Below are 22785 nucleotides of genomic sequence, written 5' to 3'. Positions count from 1 at the left end.
GATATTTAACTGTTATTCAACCTTTATCTTGTCCTCATAGAGCTTCTCCTTCTGCTTCATGTGGGTCTCCAGACGCTGGCCTGTGCTCTGGGTCTCTCTCAGGTTCTCCTCCAGCTCCTACACAAAAACGTAAATATGTTATGTAATAAGTGCCAAGTACTTTTAGGTGTAAGGGTACTGTGCAAAGCATTTGATCAGTAATACAGAGCTCACTGTTTGCACTGAGTGAGTAAAGGGTAAACAATGAGACTCAGTCCAATCAGTGGTGTCTCCTACTGGGACTAGGCCTCATCGTGTTTTAGAAAAATACCATTATAATGAGCTTTTGTTTTTTCGATAAAATGCAAAGGGGGTTTTTGATTGTGTTGGAGCCAGGGAGAGATTTCCATGCCCTTACCAGCACACAGATGCTTTTTGTCTGTAGGTGCAACATGTTTGATAGGGCAGCGCAATACTTGGATTAATATATAAAAAGGTCAATCCGACCTTGTCTCTCAGGAGAGCTCTTCATGGCCTTTTTTTTACATTACATTTTATTTAGCTGACGCATTTATCCAAAGGCGACTTCCATTAAGTGCATTCACCATGAAGGTACAAACTCAGAACAACAGGAATCCCGTAAGCACTCTAGCTTCAAATAAACTAAACTGCAAAGTGCCACATGTAAGTGTTACATGGAGATGTAACACGTGCATTTTTTTTTAAATATTTTTTTTAATGTTTTTTTTTATATTTTTTTAATTTTTCACTTTTTACAGCAGGAAAAGCACATTGTGGAACTAATAAACAACACTCAAGTTCTGGCACTGGCACACAACAATGGAACATGCAATTATTATAATCTATAAACTCAACCCTTGTCCCTGCACACCCACACAGTTGTTGTTCACTGATTCTGGCTAAATAGACCTCTAATTAGGTTAGGGGTAGATCCAGTATGCAAAGGATAAAGTCATGTTATACTATTCTGTTAATAATATGAGTTGAATTAATAAAATACAATAGCCATGTACTGTGTCCCACAACAGATACAAGAACACTTACCGGAGATGGAGTGAGTTATGTGAAACATAGTCAAACCCACACTCATTATTGAACATAATTGAAACACTTGTGTATGGAGGGCAGTGCACAAAGTATAATTCATCTGCAATTGTTCATATGGAATGATTCATACAGGCCAACAAACTGTGATTATTTTAGCTCCACACAAGTTGGTGAAAGGTAGGGGTTACCAGGATCTTATCGGCCATCTGCTGCATCTGCTGGGCCTTGCTCTGGATCTCATCTTTGAGTTTAGTCTCCCTGCGCTCCACTATCTCCAGCCGCTTTACTTGGTTCTCCAGAGTCTTCCTGCCATCCTGCATACACAACAAGTAACACGCACACACAAGCACGCACACACGCACGCAAGCAAGCACGCACGCACGCACACACACACACACACACACACACACACACACACACACACACACACACAAGTTAACTGAGAAGACATTCTTCTTCGACTTTTGAAAATGCAACACCAGTTGAAAAGATCCGTAATCCAAAATAGTGCTTTCTGCTCTGTGGACTTCATAGTGCATTTTGTAGATATGCTAAGCAGACTTTAGATTTCCATTTCAAGGAAGAATTAATGATACACTGTAGCAGTGGCGGCATCCATTTGGCTTGTTAGCGATGCACCTCTCTCTGCAATGTCTATATCCCAAAGAGTCTATTTGCATGTGTGATTGTTCAGAGGTTTACATTTTACCACACGCATATTTCCTTTCCAGTCAGAATTAACCAATGCTAATTAAACAATTTACATATCTAGTGCCTGATGAAAAGTGCTGCTTTAGAAGGCCTCATAACATCCTCTCTAAAACATAAAGGTAAAATGTATATTTAACTTCATGGTTGAATACAAAATGTATATGTTTACATATCCTGTATGTGTTCTGGCAGCCTTTCTGCTCCTTCTCGTTATAGTGTGTATCATGTTGTTCTCAGACCTGTTGGTTTAAAGTGTTGCATAAATAAATCTGCTTAGCAGAAAGAGCCCATATGTTTCCCTGTAAACATCACGTTTCTGCACCTTCTGAGGAACACTTGTGCTGTAATGGCATTGGAGCATGTCATTTCATTTTCATTTCATTTATTAAGGCTCACGGCCATAGCACATGGCATGGAGCACACAGTTCAAATTAAATCATTACAAAACAAAACAATGGTGTACGGCAAGAAAACAAAAAACAAAAACATTACTTAAACAATGGCAATACATGTCTCAGAAAGGCGCCTGTTTTAACAATAACCCCAGGTTTTTTTTTAACTCAAAAGCAAAATCAATTTTATCTTAGATGGAAAATAAACATAATATTTTGGCAGGTATTTTTCTCTATAGTACACTATATTTACATTTTTACACTCAAAAAGAACATGATATTCATCACCAACACAGTTGGAATCACAGAGGAGAGGTTGCAAGATCTTTCACTTCTTTCCAGCCCTTTGTACCTTCCAGTGACTTTGGGTATTCTGGTGTTATTTGTTCTAAAATTGCATATAGCCTGCCTGGACTTTTGGTTTTCATATAGCAAATATTTTTCTAATTTAAACTCTTGTTTAAATTCAATGTATGTGTCACAGGAAGTCATGCTTGTAAGCTCGCTCTGCCATTTCTGAATGAATTGATCTTGCAACCTCTGCTCAACAGTTCTTTTCAGCCAGTTAATGTTGTTGTACTTCTGATTTATCCAAATGTATGACAACCAGATAGCATGAATGTTCCACAACATTGATCATAGTTTGTTAGGCAAATCCACTTATGAACCCTAGTCTGCTGCGAAGAGGACTTTTTAACCACTACTCCACGAGTGCCCTCGTGTAAAGGCCTTTTACTGTAATAGTATTGGTGCCTTATATTTTATTTTACTGCACTTCAGTATTTCAACACTTTTTATTAGGCTGCTTTGTTGTGTCTTGCTAATAATTGGATGAAAATCATTCTATTGATATTTTTTCTCCAAAAAATAAATATGAAATTTCAAGCTCTTGAAAATGGACTTGTTGGACCTATTGTGACAGAAGTGCTTTGCTTGTGCTTTAGTGTCATTATCATGTGTATATGTTTCAGTCAGCAGGGAGTCTAGATTCCCGGCAGGCAAACCTCTCATCATCTTTAACACTGTCTCTTAAGTATCAATCTCTGAACTCTTTATTTATATGCAGTTACTATGCTGGGCTGTGTGTGTGTGTGTGTGTGTGTGTGTGTGTGTGTGTGTGTGTGTGTGTGTGTGTGTACTGTGTGTGTGATCACAAAGCTGTGTGTATTTACCTCAGTCTCACGCAGGCGTCTGCGCAGGCTGTCACTGGAGTCCTCCTTGTTCTGCAGCCTCTCCAGATCTCGCTCCATGCGATCCTTGGCCACTCTCATAGTCTGAAGGAGGTCCGTAGCCTCAGCGCTAGCCTTCAGCGACTAGGGTTTAAAGGACAAATTGCGTTCGTATATATTATCCACACACACTTACAGGTTACAATAAGAGATGCACCAGTCCACTATTTTTCAGTTCCCATCCCATTTCGATATCTGCACTTTGGATATCAGCCAATATCAATACCTTTCCGATATCACAATTAAAGGTGGAGTCAGCGATTCTGGAGAAAGCTTGTAGTCAAAATCACTTTTTGTCAAAATCAGTGATGATCTCTTCACTCCTCCTAATACACAGCCTAGGCTCTGTAAACTGGTATGTTAACAACGGGTACGTAAACAAAGGAGCCCACCATAGCTGGCAACATGGCAGTTTACAGAGCCTAGGGTTATGTCGAACACTTTTTTTTATCAGTACGGACAGGTAGCAGATTGTGAGGAGATACTCGCCAATCCGATAGAAGATGATTGGTTTGCAGACACATCGGGGCCCAATACAAAATTGTATCAGATCGATTCCATCCCTGGTTACAATGTTTGTGTGTACAGTATAAGACATGCTCTTGCTAAGTTCAGTGGTTACTAGTAAAAGAAAATATTGTTTACTACTAATATGAAATAATTTAACTAACATATATTCATATTAAAAAGAAAGTCCAACCCTACTGATTATTTCATGAACCACTTCCGCTTTGAGTCTAAGTAGACCAATGCTGAACGTGGTGTCAGGCATGCAGCACAACCATGTGTGCCCTAAATGATGGTACTTTTAAATATGCATTTCTAGGAAAAAATACAATTAGGTTGACATTATCTTTACTAATGAGGCAAAACTGTTTGATTGCTGGTAATTAAGCAGTAACTCTTGACAGCTTAAATGATCTTGGGCCATAGACCAAATGTGACTGTAGTAGACCACGGTTTAAGTGAGAGAGAGAGAGAGAGAGAGAGAGAGAGAGAGAGAGAGAGAGAGAGAGAGAGAGAGAGAGAGAGAGAGAGAAAGAAAGAAAGATGGAGGTCGAGGAGAGTATAGAATAAGTTTATACAACCATCTGGAAATGTAAAATGCTGTTACATCTCCTGCCTTTAGAGCAAAAGCTCATTGTTATTCATGAATCTATCCCCGGCAAGAATATTCCACCTTGGCATGCTTCTCTTGAAGATCCTGGATCTTTGTCTGCTGCTCAGCGTTGGCCTAAAAAAAAAGAAAACAAATAAAAAACATTCATTATGATGTGTAAAGATATTAAAGCTCCTCATCCTTTAACTTGTCGGTTTCCTCATATAGGCAAATGTTTCAACCCAAAATGACCTTCATAAACTTACCTTCTCCAATTTGGTGATCAGGTCCTCTGCGTCTGCCTTGCCTTGATCTTTGGTCTGAAAAGATAATAGGAAAAACATGAGATCCCTCTCAGTAACGTGCATTGGCCAGCAGAAAGTGAGGGAAAAGCTAAATAATAACTACAAGTGAGTTAAAGGTGAAGTAAGCGATTTATTTATGTTAATATAAGTGTTAGATCACTCTTTATTCATACAGTGATCACTTATATAGTGTGCGCGTTTCATGAAGCCGATCTCTCAGTCACCCGCTCTGCATGTAATCGGCAAATAAACTTTTCGGGATCCCACTACTGATAACCAATCAGAAGAGAGAACGCTACCAACCGTCACCCGTCTCACTGCCGGTGCACGTGCAGAGCGACAGATGGGTGAATTCATATGTCTAATGGGTGACTGTGTATGCGCCTACAATGGTAAAAATCAGGTAAAAATCCTTCCCAATGTCTGTTTTGATGGTTTTTATCATGTTTTATCACACTTATGGATCTGAGATGATGCTAGATAAGTCGCCGCTTGAAGACCGCAATGCATTAAAGTGGCGACGAGGGAGGGGATTGCTAACTGCAGTCACTGAAAGGAAGTTAGCTAAACTGACCATTCCGCTTACTAAACCTTTAAGTATGAGTCTTTTTGAGTTACACTGCTGTTCTTAGCCCTTTCTTCAATACTACATATGTATAGCATGTGTTAAATTAAGCACATCTCCTATGGTACTTTCAGGATCATCAGCAGCTTTAGTTACAGTGTAGACCTTCTGCATCCTATGCTGGTAGTCGGCAGCCTTCCTCTTGAGTTCCTCACTGCTCTGCCGAGACTCTTTGAGTTCGGCCTCGTACAGGTCGCTGCGGCGTCGGGCAGCAGACAGGTCCTCCTCCAGCTGTCTTATGGAGACACGCATCTCCTCCAGCTGGGCGTGGTATTCCTGCACAGAGTCCACAGACGAGAAAACTGAGAGGAGCAATATACCTACACACACAAATCGTTACCGTGTAAAGTAGGCCTGAATCTAACTGCCAGTTTGATTCTGTCATGGTCTGTCTGTGTCTTGTCTTGTTTTGGTGGTTTCCCTGTGTTTCCTGTTTTATTTGGGTATGTCTGTCTTGTTTCTCCCCATGTCCTGTCAAGTTTCCCTCCTGTGTGATTACTGGCCCCGCCCTAATGTGTTCCACCTGTTCCTCGTTGTCTACCCTGTCTTGTGTATATAGTCCGTGTCTTTCCTTTGTGTTTTGTCTCAGCATTGTCGTTCGTGGAGAGTCTCGTCCTCTGTGTTACCTGTGTTTTTTTTGCCTTTTGGAGTTGTTGCATTTTTGGAGCTGATAAATTGTCCTTTACTTTAACTGTGTGCTTATCACAGGTGGAGGCAGTGCTAAGATAGGTTGAGTAATGAGGGGGCGTGGCTTCTCCCCTTGTGACATCATACGAAAAAAATAAAAATCTGAATGCAGTTATGAACACAGGTTTATAGAAAGGTGGAGAAAAAGAGAAAGGGTATTTTTTTTAAATAATTTGGCAGGCTGTTAGCCTGGAAATCCATACCCTGATATCTTGAACGATAGAGGGTCTGGCCACGATCAATAGTAATTTCCAACTCAAGGGGCGGCTTCTACTCGTGCATTTCAAATGCCACTGCACGCAGTTGGATAGCACTACAACCAATCAGAGCGATGCACAAGGTGACGTAAGCCCCGTTCGTTTAGCGAACAGCTGTTAAACTGTTAAATTAAACGTTTGCCGTTGTCGGTCGGCAAAACAGAACATTCCACTTACTTGCTAATGAAAGATTTGAGTGCCGTCTTCCAAATCGTTAAGGGTCGAGGCCAAAGCAGTCTCAAACTCACACAACATATCCGCAGCCATCTTTGATGTTTACTATCACAGCTTCGACGTCGCATGCACTTCACTGTCGTCATCCGGTTACGTCCTCCCCAGAGTACCATATAAAGGGCTCTGGCGCGCCCATATTAGATAGAACCAATTGAAACGTGAGACCCAGATTTCTGGCGCAGCAAATTTAATTTGCCAGCGCCTAGTGGCAGGTCTGGGAATGCCAGGCTAGCAGTCTGTTGGAAAAACATAAAAAAGTGCATTTTGCAAAATAGGCGACCTTTAAGAAAGGAAGTTTCCAATATGAAGACATTAGAGTACATTTTACTTGCTCAAGCACCAGCATGGGAGACAGTATTTTTGAAATGTTTGCTACTTGTAAGCACTTTATCCAATTAACTTGACTATATTTGTCTATCAGGCATTACGAGTAATCTTCCAATAGCACAGCAAATTTTGGAAAAATTGTCAGAGCAATTACTGCATGGAGCTCTCATTCAGACCAATTGTTGCCTGACCTGAACCTGTTTGAAAGAAAAATGTGCTCTTGTTGGCAACAACTGTATAAGAGATGCATTTTAGTTACTCTGCTGCTATAGCGGCACATTCAACATAGTGCAAGCAATTAAAAAAAATCTTGTATAAAAGCCATGATATGTTTATTTTTGGGGGATTGGGTAGAATTGGAAGAACAGAGACACATCAAATTTGGAGCAAGTCTAACCACAAATAATTTCACAAAAAGTAAATGAGGAGAAAAAAGCAATGTGGATAGGAGATTGATGCACATGTCCGGTTAATAGCAATTAATCAGAGGCCTAACAGGTCTAATTTCAATGTCCCCATCAGCTCAGAGTGAACATTGGCCTGTCTGTCAGGATAATAAGAAGTAGCATCCCTCCGTATCCAGAGGGACTGATGCTAAACTATAGTAGACAACATTAGATCAGACATGGTGAAAACAAATGCTTAACTGCTTTAGCTGGAGGGGACCTCTGGGTAAAGACACAGTATCCCTAACCAGTTAGCCTATGTTAGTGTCCTATATGTATCAGAACTAACCATACTGTATATAGCTGAGGTATAGTAAGAAACATTATATTATTTTACTACAGAGAACCAGTTGTACAATATATCTTTTGTTTTGGTTTCATGTAGCTTATCTGCTTCACAAACAAGTCATTGTAAAGCAAACGTAAGTGCGTCTCTTGGGTTGGAATGTAGCTTGTTGTGGATCATTGATTGATTTTGGAAAAAACTCTCAAGAGACCAACAATGCAGTCACTCCCGACACCATCCATCCATACTGCAGCTTTACAGATGAGATACCTCCCGGAGACCTAGATGTATAAATCTGTCCATTTCAGTCTATTTGCTATATCATCAGCCCTAACCTCTCTGCTCATTTCGTTGGTTGAAATTGTCTCTTTGTCTAGATACAGTATGTCTTAATGGCTTTGGCACAGACCGATTGTCTCTGAAAATGAAAAAGAATATCCCCACTCTCCACTGTTTGTTGTTCCAACACTGCATGAGCTTCTGCATAAGGATAAACACTGCAGTCAAGTGACAAGAGCGTGGGAGACAGATGCATTTCAAGATGAAATGCTGGATTTAGCTGGGCGTAAGAGGCATCAATGGGAACACAGAGGCGGTTGATATGCAAACTACCAGCACACGTGAAGATACAGACTATACAGTAATCCCTGAATTTATAACAGAATCAGTATACCTGGACGTTAATTAGTGCAAATACAAATGTGTTTCTGGTTTGTTGTTAGTCTCAATGCTTTACAAAGTTACATACACACACACACACACACACACACACACACACAGATATGAGGTACTCAGATTAACTTCAGTCTCACAGCTGTTGGCCAACACAAACCTTTACTGGGGTCTCCTGTCAATCCTGATCAGAGTGTATTATGTTTCAAAGGTTTTTTTATTCATCAAAAGATTTGCAAAGCAAATACAGTACAATGATTTAGTTTTTCCCCTTTTTTCTTCCCCCGAACACACCCCGCCCATATCCCACCCCCACACAAACAATCCTGCATAAAAAAAAAAAAAAAAAACAGCACACAAAAAAAGAAAAAAACAATACACAGTGTTAAAAAATTACATAAACGAAATACACGCTACAAGAAACAAATAAACAATCGATATGAAAAAAAATTATAAAAAATATAAAAAGATACACTTGTATTGTTGTTGTTGGTTTTTTAAAATAATCTAGGAAGGGGCGCCAAATTCTGTCAAATTTATTCTCGGATCCCTGGGTAGTATAACGTATTTTCTCTAAATTCATACATGACATAATGTCTCTAATCCAATGTGAGTGGGAAGGAGGAGCAGGATCTTTCCACTTGAGTAGGATAGCCCTACGAGCAAGTAATGAGGTGAAGGCCAGTACCTTCAACTTCACTTTAGGCAAGCCCGGATTTGGAGCAATGCCAAAAATTGCAGTGTAAGGGTTTGGCTCAATTTGATGCTGAAGTACTTCAGAAATTGTTTGAAAAACTGATGTCCAGAACTCAGTCAAGGTGGGACACAACCAGTACATGTGAAAGAGTGATGCCGGTGCGCTCTTACAGCTATCACAGGTCGGGTCTACATCGGGGAACATACGAGCTAATTTAGTTTTAGACATGTGGATACGATGTACTACTTTAAATTGCACAAGAGCATGTCAGACGCACATGGAGGTAGAGTGTATCCGATCCAGGACTAAATCCCACATGTGATCTGTGAAGGCAGAACCTAGGTCCTGCTCCCACAGGGTTCTTATAGCTGCTAATGAGGGGCTATGCAACTTCGAAATAAGGTTGAAAAACACAGAAATTGAGCCTTTTAATGTGGGGTTTACCGAAAGAAACAAATCGACATGATTGGCTGGCGGTTTGTGAGGGAATTGGGGAATTAACTTCTGCGTAAAATGCCTGATTTGCAGAAATCGGAAAAAATTAGTCTTTTCGATACCAAAATGTTTTGTCAATTGAGAAAAACTAACAAATAGATCATTAATAAATAAATCACCGATGCATTTTAAGCCTTTTTTATGCCAGATCTTGAATGCACCATCCACTGTCGAGGGAGTAAACAAATGATTAGCTGCAATTGGGCTGAAAAGTGAAAAATTCTGCATTCCAAAATTCTTCCTAAATTGGGTCCAAATTCGAAGGGAGTGCTTAATCACGGGACTACTGTTGGGAATAGCCGAAGTGAGTGGAGGTGCGGCGCTTAAGAGGGCAGATAGAGACAATGGGCTAATAGCGCTGGACTCCATTGTTACCCAGACTGGGGCTGAGTCGTCAAGGTGAAAATGCACCCAATACACTAAAGAACGGATATTAGCAGCCCAGTAATAGAATTGGAAATTAGGGAGGGCCATTCCACCTGTTTGTTTGGGTCTTTGAAGAAAAGCTTTCCGTAACCGAGGGTGTTTACCATTCCAAATATAATTTATCATTAAAGAGTCAAGGGCCTGAAAAAAGGATTTGGGGAGAAAGATGGGGAGACATTGGAATAGATATAGGAACTTTGGGAGTAATGTCATTTTAATTGAATTTATTCTACCTATGAGAGAGAAAGCCAGAGGAGACCACTTTGATAATATTTGCTTCGCCTGATCTAATAATTTGAGGAAGTTCGATTTAAATAGGTTTTTAAAATTTCTGGTAAAACATACCCCAAGGTAACTCAGATGGTCTGTCACCACTTTGAGTGGGAGAGCTGTATAATCAAGTTTAAGAGCTTCTTTTTTAATCGGAAAGAGTTCGCTCTTACTCAAGTTAAGTTTATAGCCAGAAAACTGACTAAAGACCTCCAACACAGAAAGTGCCTCCGGTAAAGAGGTGGCTGGCTTGGCGACAAACAAAAGTAAGTCATCGGCGTATAATGATACCTTATGTTCAATTCCTCCTCTCCATATCCCCTGAATCTGTTTGTTACCGCAAATGGCAATTGCAAGTGGTTCGATTGCAATAGCAAAAAGGAGCGGGCTCAAAGGACAACCCTGCCGCGTCCCACGGTGCAGATCAAAACTACTTGAGTAGCGGCTGTTTGTTAATACTGAGGCAGAAGGGCATACATATAATAATTTAACCCAAGAAGTGAAAACAGGACCCAAACCGAATTTTTCAAGGGTGAAAAACAAATAATTCCATTCTACTCTATCAAATGCTTTTTCAGCATCCATAGAAGCGAGGCATTCTGATTCAATATTTCTGGGGGAATATAAAATGTTCATTAGCCGGCGGGTATTATAAAATGATTGTCGTCCCTTTATAAACCCAGTTTGGTCGGGGGATATGATAGAGGGGAGAACATCCTCCAATCTATGGGCGAGAATTTTAGCAAGTATCTTCACATCCGTATTTAATAGTGAAATTGGTCGGTATGATGCACAATCTAGAGGATCTTTATCCTTAGAGTATATTATGAATATCCCACTGAATTCAAACTTTCAGTAAACCAATGTTGACTGTTTTTTGAAGAAGTCCCCAACATGAGACAAAGACTGAGATGTTGAGGCGAAAACCAAAAATGATACTCCACTTATTGGGCTCAGCTATACGTACATCCTAATATGAACATTAGCAAGGCAATGTTGCTGAGGAAAAGGATGCAACAGCTCATACTGATGGATTGAAAAAAGAGACAACACTTTACATGAGAAGCAATGAGAAAAGTCTAACAGGCAACAAAGGCCCTTTGGAACTGAAGGCCTTGAGTCTTAATGTTGACATACTGTTAATATGAGGCTCCATCATTCTGAACTGTTCAAATCAAGTGGATATCTGCAAAGCTACAGTCATGTTAGTTTAATAGCCCAAAGAGGGTATACCATGCTAAACAGATTGAAGATTTGGAAAAAATCCTCTTGATGTTGCTAACTCAGAACGCTGAAGCCTCCATTGAGCTGCAGATCAAGTTTGGGTGAAAATGTCCACTTTATTTTTTCTAACTTACACTGGTAACATATTGGAATGGGGTCTATTAGTGGTCAGTATGCACAGGAGGAACAGCAAAAACAACTGTATTTCAACTTTCATTGTTTAAAGAGGACCTATGATACTTTTCGACTTTTATGACCTATAAACGTTGTTATAATGATTTATAGTCATGTTTAACCATACTAGAGTATCAAATAATTACGTACATGCATTTCGACGTATTCCCTGCTGACCGTCTGGGGTGGCTATGCAGAGCACTAAAAACTATGGCAGCCGGTCGAGCCGAACTTGTTCAAATTTCCGAGTTTTCTCTGTCACGCTCGGGTCGTTTCTGTCCTGTTTCCATGTATGGTAATGCTGCCGCTCAAGCAAGCTCCGGCTGCATGCCCCCACCTTCCTGGAAATTTCCTGAAATTTCCCGCTACTGGAAGGAAGGTAACCAATCACAACGGAGTGGGGTTTGCAGCAAGGGGGGGAGGGGCGGAGAAGCTCAAAGCAGTGTGTAGAGAGAGACTGCTGTGCTCGCTAGGGTAAGAGGAAGAGTGTCCCGAAAATCTACATAGTTTTTTGTGATGTGATTCGTGTCAGGTTGCTCTATAGCAGTTTTTAACAAGAAATTAAGACCAGAAAAGTAGTATAATAGGATCTCTTTAAGTATAAAAGTATAGGATTTGTAAAGCAGATTTTCTAAACTGTCTCACAATGGGAGCTTATTAAGATGGGTGGTAAAATACGGCTATCGTCAGAACAATGTGCTTTCCCATGGCATACACACTATCGCGATTTTAGGGTGAGCTATCTAGTGATGGTCCAAAATCCCGTTCGTCAAACAGTACGAGCCAAGGCCCCAGCAGCACCTCATCACGACAGCCTGCCCACTGCATCAGCGCTCTCTTCACTTGTAGGTATATGGCTCTCATCACCATAGCAACCACTGCACAATGTATTCAGCGCTTGGTAACCAGCACGAATGTAGGCAGAGAAAAAAACAGGTTGCTTCTCTATCACCTTTTTTTTTTAAAGAAAAGAAAATGGTGCATATCGCCAGGAAGACAATTTGTCATGCTGTCTATCTATTGTCTTAAACTGTCAACTGTCAAAAACTGCTTAATTTCTCACAGTTGGCGACACTCGGCTACGCGGTGCAATAAACGTTGAACACACAAACATTCACACACATGCAGCACACACTCATCACATTGGATTTCAATGATTAAAGGATGCGCGTGCTGTAAATCTCCTGCTTAATAGTAATCCAGATTCCATAGGTATTCCACATTGAGTTGAGACACTTAGACACTTAACACAGTATTTTTATATCATACAGAGGACTACAGATTTTATAACGAAAAAATGTGGTGCTTGTAAATAAACAATTTAACCAAAAAGTATATACAGTATGTTCAGTTATTGTGCAATGAATTTTTCCTCCTAAAACTCAAACATGGACAATCCGCATTTGTGTATTATGTTATACTGGCTGCACCCCTACAGAGAGTGGTGGGCTTTCCAACATAATGTGCCTGTCTCATTACGCCTACCTGCACACTGTGTGACTTGACCTGCTCCATCTGACTGCCATCATGAATTACTCCAAACCTGCTCCTTTTGTCAAAGATCACTCTTTTGACATTTTCCCTTGATGCATTACACTCAGTCCAGGTTACCCATCACTGCAATAAACTGAGTTAAAAGCAGAACTCTGACACTTTAAGAGAGAGAGAGAGAGAAAGAGAGAGGCAGAGAGAGAGAGAGAGAGAGAGACAGTGGCATTTCACTTGTTTTCTGTCTACAAACTATTATGCTCTGTATAGAAAAATTATACATTACAACAATCATTGAATTAAATCTTAAATGTTTTGAAAGTTAGGTATCTCATCAGTGATTTCCCTGACTGTGCCTTCATTCAGGTTTGACACCATTACATCTAGAATTTCATGATGGCAGTCAGACGGAGCAGGCCAAGTCACACGGTGTATAGGTAGGCATAATAAGACAGGCACATTATGTAGGAAGCCCATCACTATCTGTAGGGTTGCAGTCTCAGTCTGAATGACAATGATACATAATGCCTTTGTACAGCAACATTGTCCATGTATGTCAGTGAGAGGACCCCCAGGTGACTGTGGCTCAGGTGGTAGAGCGGGTCGGCAAATGATCCAAGGGTTGGCGGTTCGATCCCGCCCTGCCACCTGTGTCATGGTTGTTGTGTCCTTGGGCAAGACACTTCACCCACCTTGCCTCGTGTGAATCTCGATAGTTAGCCTGCTATCGGTGTATGAATGTGTGTGTGAATGGCAACGTGTAAATGGGAACAGGTCTCCCTTGCAAAAGAGTCTCCGGTGTAAATGGGAACAGGTCTCCCTTGCAAAAGAGTCTCCGGTCTCAATGGGATTTACCCATAGATAGTATATAAAAGGATTTACCTGTATAAATAAAAGGAAAAAAAAAAAATAATAATGATGCTATGATGGTCTTGTACCTGCTCTTTGATCTCCTGCAGCTTGTTGCTCTGCTCCCGGATGTCATGGAGGAGCTGCAGAGCCTTATCGTCTTCCTGTGACACCTCCATACGAGCCTGCTCCAAGCTGCGCTTTAGACTCTGAAACCAAGACACATACAGTATGTTCACTCACCCAGCTGAAACTAATACTGTCCCATAAATCAGATGTGCAAGAAATGGTTATAATGCAAAGTGTTTGTTGAAATATGTGTTGTTCCCACTTAAGGTGGAGTCCGCGATTCTGCTGTTGTCCAAATGACTTTTTGTCAATATCTGTAAATATCTCCTCACGAACCATTACCTGTACTGAAAAAAAACATCTGGTGTTTATACACAGCCAAGGCTCTGTAAACTGGTATGTAGATAAAGGGTATACAAACAAAGGGGGCCCACCATATAGCTGGCAAAATGCCTGATTACAGAGCTCAGGCTGTGTATAAATACTGGATTTATTTTAGCACACATATAGTACGGACAGCTAACGAATCGTGAGCAGATATTCACTGAATTTACAAAAAGTGATTTTGACAACAAGCATTCTCCAGAATCGCTGACTGCACCTTTGATTAAAAGTCATTTTCTAATATTTTGTCATCCCAAATGATACTAATACATCTCCTAAAAACCCATTGCACACATAGTCAAATCCAAATGAATATGTATGTACACAGACATTTAGACACACAGCCTTGCACAAATATATATTATATACTTGGAGCAAATGAAACAGTCCATGTGGTGTCCGCTGTAGTAAGTACAGGTCGACACTCACACTGCATTCTGTGATGTACGTTGCCAGGTCCTGTTCCAGGATGGTCCTCTGGGTCTCTGAAGCCTTCAACTCTATATCCTTCTGCTGCAACACTGACTCCAGGTCAGACATCTTCCTCTGGACCGGTGAGATGTCCTGCTCAACCTGGAAACAAGAACAGAGCACCAGCATTACAGGTGAGTATCATAGATGTGAGTAGATTGTTTTCTTTACACAACCGCCCCCACACAGTGTAGCAATGTTGAAGATATCTTCTTACTGTCTAAAATACTCTATATAACATTACATTGCATTTAGCTGACGTTTTTATCCCAAACCACTTCCAATAAGTGCATTCAACCATGAGGGTACAAACCCAGAACAGCAAGAATCATGTAAGTACATTAGCTCCAAATAAGCCAAACTACAAAGTGCTACATATACTGCAAGTGCAACATGTAAGTATAACAACGATATTAGTGACAATACATTTCCAATGTCTGTGTTTTTGTAAGTAAGAGTGCAGGGCTGCACTAGCTTAGTGGCACATGTCGTTGGTAGCGATAGATGATACCATTATGTGCCATTACAGCATTACAGGGCCTGAGGAGAATTGGAAAACCAGAGTGACAGCATGGCTGGCAGCACACTCATAGATACACAGTCACGGCACTTTAGTATGGTAGCACTTACACGCAGTCAGAATGCAAACACATGCTCACAACAACAACACAGTGCCACAGCATGGAGCCTGAGCTAGTGAGAACCATGGATCAACTTTGTACTGGAAAACTATGGAGTGCAAAGAATCCCTACATCAAGAGAGACAAATCAAAACATGTTGAATAGTGATCTGAATATTGCATAAGTTGATGATATCGTTACAAGCTTTGTCTTAAACAGTTGCTTGAAGATGTTTTGCATATATTTGTGGGTACTAAGGTTGGAAGGTATTATGATATTACCATATGCCGGGGTATTAAAAAATAGCAACGGTATTCCTTTAATTACCGTAGATACCGTCATAAAAGAAATTGGTGGTATGTAATGCCTGGTGCATGTTAATAATACATGCAGAGTGTGTGTGTGTGTGTGTGTGTGTGTGTGTGTGTGCGTGTGTGTGTGTGTGTGTGTGTGTGGGTGTGTGTGTGGGTGTGTGGGGGTGTCCATTTCCAGCAGCATCACCAATGCCTTTGTTTGAAGATATATGCTGTGTATCTTTATTATAAGAATGCAGCTTAAAATAGTAAATGACATGCGTTATTTTCCATAGTTTGGAACGTAGATTGTGATGTGTTCAAGTGCTGCCAGTAAATGATTATTTGGCGGAGGTAACGTCATAGTGATAAGTACAATTTAATCTTGTAAAATTTAGCAATAGGAAGCCTATACCAAAAGGTATTACCGTATACTGGGGTATAATTTGGCTTTAAAGGTATTCAAAAATGGATACCGCCCAAGCCTAGTGGGTACCAATGGACGGCAACGGTGTCTTGATCAATCATTGCAGCGTTACACAATGAAGGTAATGTGATGAACAATTTCATGTTGGGATGCAGGTGGTGAATTGGTGCAGCTATTATTGTCAAGTCACTGTTTTACTAAATAGAATATTCCCTTTTTACAAGTTGGAATATACAGAGTCACAAGATTAATTTAACTTTGAGAATTTTGCTTCAACCAGACCACAAAATAATTAGTCAAAGTACCTAGGGGGCAAAAACCCTTTTTTATTTGAAAAACAGACATGGAGCGTTGTAAAAGGTTGTTCACCAGAAATGATATCCAGGACCTTCCAGGATCCCAACCTGGGTGGACAACCTGGTCAACAAGCTGCTGGAAAGCTACAGCGGGCCGACATAGAGCAAATCAGAACCACTGTTTAAGCGAATGGGGGTGAATCAAATTTGAACTGTGATTAGGAAAGGCTTCAGGCAGTTGGACACTTGTTTTGTTTTCAAAATTTTAAAACAAATTGACTTGGTTTTCTTCCAACATCTAGATTTTGGGGCTTTGCAGATAGGCAAATGTACGCATCATTAGTAAGATATTGATGATTTTTCATATTTATTTAAACATTTTGGAAAACACTGTAATACAAAAAGTTTTTGTTTTAATGTCAGTAATCAACTGGCAAAGTCTCATAATGATATCTATAAGTTTAAATAATTCCCCATTAGCCCATCCCCATTCACTTAAACAGTGGTTCTGATTTGCTATGTTGGCCCCCTGTAGCTTTCCAGCAGCTTGTTGTCAAGGTTGTCCACCCAGGTTGTGATCGTGGAAGGTCCTAGATGTCATTTTTGGTGAACAACCTTTTACAACGCTCCATGTCCATAACATCACTTTGCCCCCTGGGTAAAGCTTAATGTTTGTATTTTACTAGCCAGACAGTAGAGAAAACACACCCATAGATCTTTAGAATGGGTAAAACGTTATATTTTATTGCTCATTATATTTTATGGCTCATTTCTTATCACAAATAGTATTTTTGGAAAAGGGAAACCATAGTCTATAAAAGACAAGATGTTGAGAAAAAAAAAAGAAAAATCGATTTGAATTGTGGCGTCGTGGGAGGACAATCCATGACAGTGAAATAGCCATGTCTAACACATCGCTAATGTGTTGAGTCACAAATAGTTTTAATAAGCTTTGATGTATCATTTGTATTGACCCGGCTTGGCCTCTGCTTTCACAGTGTATTCCATTGTACAGAAGATATCATGGTAAAGGTTTTCAAGCACCTCAGTACCTTATACCCTCTATTACTTTTAAGCAACCTTTGACTGATCATTTCACCTCGGGAGGTAAAAAGAACCATATGTTGTGCTACAATACTTTTGTTCAGTCATGGACACATAAGTGATTGTGTTGTGAGGAGGAAAACTAAGATGCATAAACACACACACACACACACACACACAAACACACACACACACAAACACAAACACACACACACACACACACACACACACACACACACACACACACACACACACACACACACACACACACACACACACACACACACACACACACACACACACACAAAGAGAGCTCAGCTACAGGCAAACAGATGTTCTGGAAACATACGCTTACCATGTGAAGAGTTATACCTGTGACATGTGTCCGACAATGCTGGCTGTGTTGCGTTTTTTTTAAATGAGGTTTTCCCAAAGGAGACGCTCTTATCTAGAGAGTTGACAGACGGAGTCACTCATCTGCAGGACAGGAGAGAGGATGGGAGGAGAATAAGGACAGAAACATGACAATTAACAGTCTTTATGCACAAACCTTTCACCCTGCCATTATGCTCTTATGTAACACCCTCAATTATTGAAATCATACCCCATAGATGCCTTTTTACCAGTCTGTCAATTGGAATAGTTAACCTTTCATGTGTTCTGAGTCTCATGATCAAAGTTAAAACAGACTATAGAATTCATGTATCTAAAAATGTGTTCTCAATAACAAGTAGAGGGTGGTTATGAAGCCCTACAGTAGATCACAGGTGTGATGATTGCAATCAAAGCTTTTTTCAATCACCTTATCATTCCACTTGAGTGATGCTTTACACATTACTATAACACTTGTTTCGTGTAATGTATAGAGTAACATGATAAAAGCTGACTAGATAGATAGCAGATAAAGGATAATGTTCCCAGATGAAGTATTTTAGTGAGCATACCACAGCGGATCCATAGTGTGCTGACCAAGTATGCGCACATATTGTAGCTGAACAGAGTCTATAAATAGCCCGCTCGTGTTCGCACAAACAGCCTTTTTTTTTTACCACCACTGGATATATTTGGCAGCTTTTGTGATCAAGAGGCACGCAGTAGAATGAGAGATGGAGGGAGAATGTCTATAAAAAGCAAAAAGGCTCTCCTCCCACTCCTCCCTACAGTAACACGCTCAATGCCAGTGCAACCAATATGTGGACTCACACAGTGTGTTTTTTACTGTTGCGCGATAGTGTCCATGTGAATTGTCACATACAGTGCTAAGTTGGCTATTTGGGTTATTGGATGTCCTCTTTTGTGTATATGCTGTCTGCAGCCATCTCATTGCTGCCCAGATGATCACATCTGAGTTAAGGGCAGACACTGTAGGCAAAACCTAATCTTTTGTTTTAGTATAAGGTCCAAAATGTCCATTTAGGAGTTTTTTTTAAATGATTATACCTTATCTGTTTGCATCTATATTTCTACCAAAAAAATCGCAAATTCTAAAGTACTTACATCAACTACATTTTCCATAATCATTTGGGTAATATTCTGAAGATTATCACATGCAATTTGTTCATATGATGTTTTTGTGCAATTTAAGATACATTTTCTTTCTGAAAACATGCCGGAAATGTTATTTTAAAAACCTGTACATACTATTTTTGTTTTGATAAAATGAAATGAAAAAAAGCTGCATCCAAAATCCTTTTTGTGAAAACTTTGTACACTAGTATGTTAAAACATTATGTTATAATAATGAAATACAGATTTTAAGTCTGGCTTTAGCCAACATCTAAATTTGGGTTTTTTAAAGGTCACATATTATGCTAAATGCACTTTTTAAATGTGTTCTAAGATATCCATGGGTCCACGGTGTGCCTAGAGACTGCCAAAATATTTAAAAAAATAACTCTCCTTTTCTCACTCTCCCCCTTTCTGAAACCCCCACCCCTCCCCCACCCAATATACTCCAGTCAGAATTCTCCCCTTTTCTGACCTCACAAACTGGAAAGCCAGAAGCTTCCACTGTGCAGCCCACACCCCTATTTCTTATTGGTCCACGGCCCTGACAGACAGAGGGCGAGGCGTATCTGGCTTTGCTTCTGGACAGGGGGCGGGGGGAGCTCAAAGATTGTATATTTACGAGGGGAGCTGCAGCTCTTTTTTAAAAAATAGACCATTGTGAGATTAGCTGAACATCAGCATAGTACAATAAATTATCTGAAAGTTTTTTTCAGCAAACAATTAAAGAAAAACGTATTAGGGACCACTAAGACCATGTAATATGGTGTATAATAGTACCGAAAAATGTATAATATGGGAGCTTTAAAGAAAATCAAAATGTATGCATGATTTATTCAAACAGTTCTGAACAAATTGTAAAAACTAAAGATTATCGTTTTAATATAAGTGATCAACTGGTAAATTTTCATATTGATAAGTAAAGAAATTAAGTTGAAAATTAAAAAAGTTACCCTATTCGCCTGCAGTGTCTCGCTCTAAAAACCAAAACCGCGCAGCCGTTGCTCATGAACAAGAGACATTATGAGTCTCTGGAGATGGCACAGGTGCTTACTAATGTTTTCTCACAAGTGTGACTAATTTGACCTCATGCTCAAAGGGTGGTTTAGGGGTAGGGTTGTTCAGTAACACAGCAGGCCATGTTGCATCAGAATACTGCCTGCTCATCCACTCTCATTGGCATGCCATGAGGGTAGGAGCAGGTGGCTCGTCATTAGTGATGATGGCATGAGCAAAGTGTTAGCTGTTAGGTGAGCTTTCTCTAGCAAGCTCGTTACATCGACTGGACATATTCCTGCTGTCTGCTTAAGTGTCATGCCCTGCGTTCCAATACCCGTTCAACATGCCCTCGTTCACTTGCCATACGCACTTGCCCTCGGGGGAATCCCCGCCGCCATCTTAAGTGTCGTTCCAATTGTCTGGAAACTGAAGTGAACTTGGTGATATAGACCCACGGAGGGCTGAGTGATCTATGGTCACTCCGAGGTGGATATCACCCACAGTGCATTGCAGTTCGTCTTCTTCTCCTTTTATTTTCCGGTAGACAGTATGCTTTTAGGGACATCACGGCCACCCGCAGGACAAATTGTATGTATATATATTCCAAAACGTTCCTCAATTAGCCTATCCTATTTCCATAGGAACAATCCAGTGAATGTATTGCAGTTTACACATTGCTGCTATAACACCGATGGCTGCCAATTAGAGGACTATTTAAAACAGAAGTTTTTGGTTGAAACTAACAGAAATAAGAAAATACGTCGGAGCAAACAATTTACATGTGTAAGTAACAATATCTTGATAATCTGAGTTACCATGTCGAAATTCAATGTTTGTTATGCTATGGAAATGGCTTTCTACAATATAGGCTACCTTAGCAGAATGTTATAATTCTGTATTATTTGCATTCAGAACTACCTATGTAACTGACGGTCCATTGCGAGTACAAGGGCAAGTGAGTTCCATTTAAATCCCCCGCTCCTCCCCCGCCCACTCTCCCTCCGCGCTCCAAGTTCCCTCCGTGCAACGTATGCTGGTACGTCATACCAAGGGCTGAGGGTAAATGAACGAGGGGAAGTGCAACTACTAATGGAATGCAGCTATGATCTGTATGTTGTCCTGTTTTGGGGGTTCCCCTGTGTTTCCTGTTTTATTTTGGTATGTCTGTCTTGTTTCTCCCCATGTCAAGTTTTACCTCCTGTGTGATTACTGGTCCCTCCCTAATGTGTTTCAGCTGTTCCTCGTTACCATCCATGTCTGTGTTTCATTGTTCCTTGTCTTAGCATTGTGGTTTGTCGGTGAGTCATGGCCTGTGTGTTACCTGTGTTCTCTGTATTCCTTGCATTCCTTGCCTTTTTGGAGCTAATACATTCTCATCTACCTGAACTGTCTGCTATTGGGTCCTACTTGCCTGCCTGCCTGCCTGCCGCCAACCTTACCATTAAGAGGATCCTGTTTGTAATTGTTGCTCTGTAAAAATGAGAGAAACTCTTTTAACCTCACAGGTGTGATGCCCCAAAGGTTTCCACACATCAAAGTGTCTTGACTGAGGCACACAGAAGCAGGTGCATGTCTCCTGGCGGCTCACAGAGCTCCAGACACCGCTTATGAACATCATACATCTATATGTGCTGAGCAGAGGTGGAATGTAACTACTTACATTCACTCAAGTACTGTACTTCAGAACAAGTCCTTGCTTTTTCAGGCTTCTTTATACTTCTACTCCACTGCAACTCAGTGAGGAACTTTTGTACTTTTTCCTCCACTACATTCATCTCATACAATTTACATACTTAATAAATGAGGATATTTGCCCACGAAACACATGAAGAGTTTATGCCAAAACTGTCATGGTTCCAGCTTCTCAAAATTTGACGATTTGCTCCTTTTAATCATTTAAAAGTTTACCGAGCAAACAATGAATTAATTAATAAATAAATACATACATACATACATACATACATACATACATACATACATACATACATACATACATACATACATACATACATACATACATAAATACATACTTTAATCCACAATGAAAATAAAATATATTTGCTGTCCCATACAGAATAAAGCTCCTCATCCAGCTACAAACCCGGCTTTTACATTAACACTTGAGTAATAACAATCTAATATAAACTAGAAGAGGAGTCTCATCTCCATTGAGCATTTTTACTATCAACCACATGATTTTTTTTATACTGTGGAGAAGTTCCTCAGCAGCCAGCCATGGGGGAAGTGGGTCCTAGCACGAGGCACCAGATGGGACTCAGATCTGGCCGTCTTCCTCCTAGCCTCCAGAGCTAGCTGACTGTCCATAATGAGCTAAGCTAACAGACTGTGCAGCTGGGCTCCTCCTCTGCAATAATTAGCTCCCTATAAGCAATTACTAATAACTATACTTTAAAAAAGATCATTACAACTACAGGGAAGACAATTGACTGCCTCGCTGGCCTATCTGTGCTGGCTTAACATTTCCAGTCCAGGAAAACAGTCCTCCATGTTGTGATTGGTTTTTATAACCTGTGCAGGCGATTCAATGAAAGTGACTGCACTCTAAAATGTTCCAGAAACTCTGCTTTGTTTTTGAGAGCTCAACATCAACATCAGAACAGTACACTGAGGAATGTTGAGGAGCTCTTTTCCGTGGGTTGAATAATGTGTGTGAGTCAGTGAGGAGGAGGAGAGTGGATAAAAGGTTGCATCCCAGTCATGGTGTTGCTCTACAT

General features: G+C 40.4%; 1 protein-coding gene across 1 annotated transcript in view; it reads right to left on the bottom strand.

Moving 5' to 3' along the window:
* The window catches only part of citb (citron rho-interacting serine/threonine kinase b), a gene marked incomplete at both ends in the record, with an annotated part of 55203 nt that extends 32828 nt beyond the window's left edge, over positions 1-22375 (bottom strand). Inside the window, 9 exons of the mRNA XM_080048926.1 lie at positions 22-117; positions 1236-1361; positions 3323-3463; positions 4560-4613; positions 4745-4798; positions 5505-5684; positions 14030-14149; positions 14823-14966; positions 22259-22375. Of these exons, the coding sequence (XP_079905052.1) occupies positions 22-117; positions 1236-1361; positions 3323-3463; positions 4560-4613; positions 4745-4798; positions 5505-5684; positions 14030-14149; positions 14823-14966; positions 22259-22375 (1032 nt within the window). The remainder of the gene's footprint in view (positions 1-21; positions 118-1235; positions 1362-3322; positions 3464-4559; positions 4614-4744; positions 4799-5504; positions 5685-14029; positions 14150-14822; positions 14967-22258) is intronic.
* Positions 22376-22785: the final 410 nt, after the last annotated feature.

The sequence above is a fragment of the Ammodytes marinus genome (assembly GCF_949987685.1).
Source record: "Ammodytes marinus genome assembly, chromosome: 2".
Lineage (NCBI taxonomy): Eukaryota > Metazoa > Chordata > Actinopteri > Uranoscopiformes > Ammodytidae > Ammodytes > Ammodytes marinus.
The sequence above is the reverse complement of the archived record's forward strand: the minus strand, read 5'-3'. Positions and strand labels throughout refer to the sequence as shown.